A 3,546-nucleotide genomic window follows, 5' to 3' on the forward strand; every position below is an offset into this window, starting at 1 on the left:
TGTGCATGTGTGTTTGGATGTGAATTACTGTTCAGAGATGGATGTGCATGTGTGTTTGGATGTGAATTACTGTTCAGAGAGTAGAACAGACCAGGGAGCTAAGAAACTAACCTGTCCCCCACGCAAGTGCGAGATGGCACACCATCACCTGTGCGTAGGGAAGACAGCTGGGAGAAAGGTAATTACAGTCCCGCCAGTCAGTCTCCTCCTCTGAATCAGCCTCTCTCCCTGGCCTCCTTTCGGAGGTGAGAATTGGAAGTGGGTTTTGAAGGGCAGGAGAACTCCAGGCTAGTGTCGGAGAACAAAGGTGGAAATGACCTCGGAAGGGAGCACGGCGACAAGCAGCAGGCGTGAGCCCAGCAGTCAGTTCTTGGCTGTGGAGGCGCAGGAACCTTGCTGGCCATATTCTACACAGGTGTTTCCAGATGGTTGATAAAAACAGGATTTATAGCAAGGCAGGAGCCCTTTTTATAGCTAGGAGCACGAGGAATGCAGGAAACAGAAGAATTCTTGTTTGTCCTGTTTTCCTTAGGTCGGTAGAAGTTGTACCCTTTGCCTCCATTGCCTAAGAAACAGCCTTAATAATAGTTGTCATTAGGGAAGCCCTTGTCACCATTCTGTAGAGATGCTGTTTCTGAACTTGGGCTTTACACAGCTTTTCTCAGGGCACAGAAGCACGACTGCCTCAAATGGTCTAGGGAATGCTGTAGAATAGCAGCTCTCCACCTGTGGGTCGTGACCCCTTCCCTGAAGACCATCAGAAAACACGGATATTTACATTAGCAAATTGCAGTTATGAAGTAGCAACAAAATAATTTTATGGTTGGAGGTCACTGCAGCATGAGGAACTGTGTTAAAGGGCCCCAGCATTAGGAAGTTTGAGAACCACTGCTTTAGAACATTGCTATTTCTTTTGTTCTGGTCTTGGTTTTAGTTACTAATATATTTGAAACAAGGCCTGTGTAGCCGAGACTAGCCCAGAACTTAGTGTGTAGCTGAAGCTCATCCTGAACTGATGATCCTCCAGCCTCCACCTCCCAGGTGTGTGCCAGCACACCAGCTCTGTCTCTTTCTGTATTGAAGCCAAATGCATAAGGCTTGGCACAGCCTCAGTCCTTGAGTCTCCTACTCTCCCAACAGGCAGATGACCTCAGCAACCCCTTTGGACAAATGAGCCTTAGCCGCCAAGGTTCTACTGAAGCAGCTGACCCGTCCTCAGCTCTGTTCCAGCCCCCGCTTATTTCCCAACATCCTCAGCAAGCTAGCTTCATCATGGCTTCTGCAGGGCAGCCCCTCCCTACTTCTAACTACTCCGCCTCTAACCATGCACCACCTACTCAGCAAGTCCTGCCACCCCAAGGCTACATGCAACCCCCACAGCAGGTAAGCAGCCCTTTCCTCGGCTCCTAGTCAGTGCTCCAGTTTGTCAAGTATTTCAGCTCTTTCTTCCTCTGGTTTAGACAGACCAGAAAGACTTCTATCCCCATTGTTCACTTTGGACAGTCCCTGTTGTACCAGAGACCTCCTTTCAAGAGACACAAGTCTTGATTTATTTCAAACTTGTTTAGTCACCTGATAATTGTGAACCCAAAATGTCTCTATTTGCAAATTTCTGGTTATCAGCCCTGAGGCATTTAGTAATTTGCAGATGTTATGGCCGGATTAAAGAGACCTCTTACATCTATTTCCTCTGACCAAAGATCCAGGTTTCTTACTACCCCCCTGGACAGTATCCTAATTCCAACCAGCAATATCGACCTCTCTCTCACCCGGTGGCCTATAGCCCCCAGCGTGGTCAACAGCTGCCTCAGCCATCCCAGCAGCCTGGTGAGTGGAAGTGCTGGTGTGAGATGGTGTCCAGGGGAGGACAGAGCCCCGGAGAGAAGGACCTTCCCGGGAGTCAGGCAGGGGAGGGAGTTTGGGGGGAGGGAGTAGGAAGTCCTAGATTTCTAAGGAAGGAGTCAGGTAAGAATATAGAAAGAAAGGCAGTTAGAGCTGTGGGGGTGACCTCCTAAACACTCATACTGACTTCTGTGCCTTATCCATCCTTAGGTTTACAGCCCATGATGCCTAACCAGCAGCAGACGGCTTACCAAGGCATGCTTGGGGTCCAGCAGCCTCAGAACCAGGGCCTACTCAGCAACCAGAGAAGCAGCATGGGAGGCCAGATGCAAGGCCTTGTGGTTCAGTACACTCCACTGCCTTCCTACCAAGTGGGTGTATTCTGTGTTAGAAATGGTCACCCCGTCCTTGTGAAGCAGAAAGGACAGCCTCCCGGGGTCATGCAGACTTAAGTTTCCAACACTGAGATAGCATCTTTCCCTAGCACTTTTAGGGTTGTTCTATTTTCAAAGCAAGCCCAAAGAGTTGAGAAGAGTCTTTAGACTGTGGTTTCCATACAGTCACATAAGAGTTGTGTGCCCAGGAAACAGTCCAGAGGAGAACCAAGCTCCCTCCTTGTGTCTGTTATCTGAGGACGATGTATGAAAGAAGGAGAGCTTGTAATAGCTCTGTGGGTGTTTGCTTTGGGCAGAGGAGGAGCACTGGAGGAGACTCCTAAAATGAGAAGTTGTGCTGGGCTCCTGATGAGCTGACCCCTAGTCATGTTCTTCTTTACCCAGGTCCCAGTGGGCAGTGACTCACAAAATGTGGTCCAGCCACCTTTCCAGCAGCCCATGCTGGTCCCTGCCAGCCAGTCTGTGCAAGGAGGCCTCCCAGCAGGGGGTGTGCCCGTATACTACAGCATGATCCCAGCAGCTCAGCAGAATGGCACCAGGTGAGGCCTGCTGGAGAGGCAGGACACAGCTCCCATTGACTGTCTAAGAGACCTAAGATTAAAGACCCCATCAGTGTCCTGGCACAGTGCACACATGCAGTCCAGTACTTGGGAGCCTAATCCATTAGGGTCACCACTTGAAAGTCAACAGCCTGAAAAGTATGTGTGGGAGGGTCGTTCTCCTCTCCTCCTCATTGATTTGGTATGTATATAAAGCTTAGCAGCAAGAACAGCCTGCTTCTTAGACACAGATTGGAATGATTGTTATTCAGTCAGCTGGACCCAGAACTATGAGATAGGGACCAATCATCATTAAAAGAACCAATTTTACAATATACTTATATAATTTTTTTCTTTCTATAGAGAGGATAGATATATCATAGCTGTAGAGGAGATATTTTTAGAAATAATCTAGTCTGCTACCATTGTTTGTTTGTTTTTCTGTGTTTCTTTTTTGATTGTTTGGGTTTTTTTATTTTTATTTTTTCCAGACAAGGTCTCACTTTGTATCCCTAGCTGTCCTGGAGCTCACTCTGTAGTCTAGGGCGGCCTCAGACTCAAAGATCCACCTGCCTTTGCCTCCTCTCTCTGGCTGATCACAGGCAGATCTCTGTGCGCTTGAGGCCAGGCTGTTCTACAGAGCAAGTCCATGACAGTCAGGTCTAAACAATGAAACCCAGGCTGGAAAAAAACAAGATAGATAGATAGATAGATAGATAGATAGATAGATAGATAGATAGATAGATAGATAGATAGATAGATAGATAGAT

At 47.9% G+C, this 3,546-nt stretch overlaps 1 protein-coding gene across 15 annotated transcripts in view; it reads left to right on the forward strand.

Annotated features, from left to right (window-relative positions):
• The window catches only part of R3hdm2 (R3H domain containing 2), a 119,032-nt gene that overhangs the window by 103,203 nt on the left and 12,283 nt on the right, over window positions 1-3,546 (forward strand). For all 15 annotated transcript variants that reach the window (XM_026784610.1, XM_026784609.1, XM_026784613.1 and 12 more), the window contains 4 exons: window positions 1,141-1,383; window positions 1,701-1,827; window positions 2,053-2,213; window positions 2,622-2,776. In XM_026784610.1, coding sequence (XP_026640411.1) covers window positions 1,141-1,383; window positions 1,701-1,827; window positions 2,053-2,213; window positions 2,622-2,776 — 686 coding nt within the window. The remainder of the gene's footprint in view (window positions 1-1,140; window positions 1,384-1,700; window positions 1,828-2,052; window positions 2,214-2,621; window positions 2,777-3,546) is intronic.

Source organism: Microtus ochrogaster, chromosome 24 (assembly GCF_000317375.1).
Source record: "Microtus ochrogaster isolate Prairie Vole_2 chromosome 24, MicOch1.0, whole genome shotgun sequence".
Taxonomy (NCBI): domain Eukaryota; kingdom Metazoa; phylum Chordata; class Mammalia; order Rodentia; family Cricetidae; genus Microtus; species Microtus ochrogaster.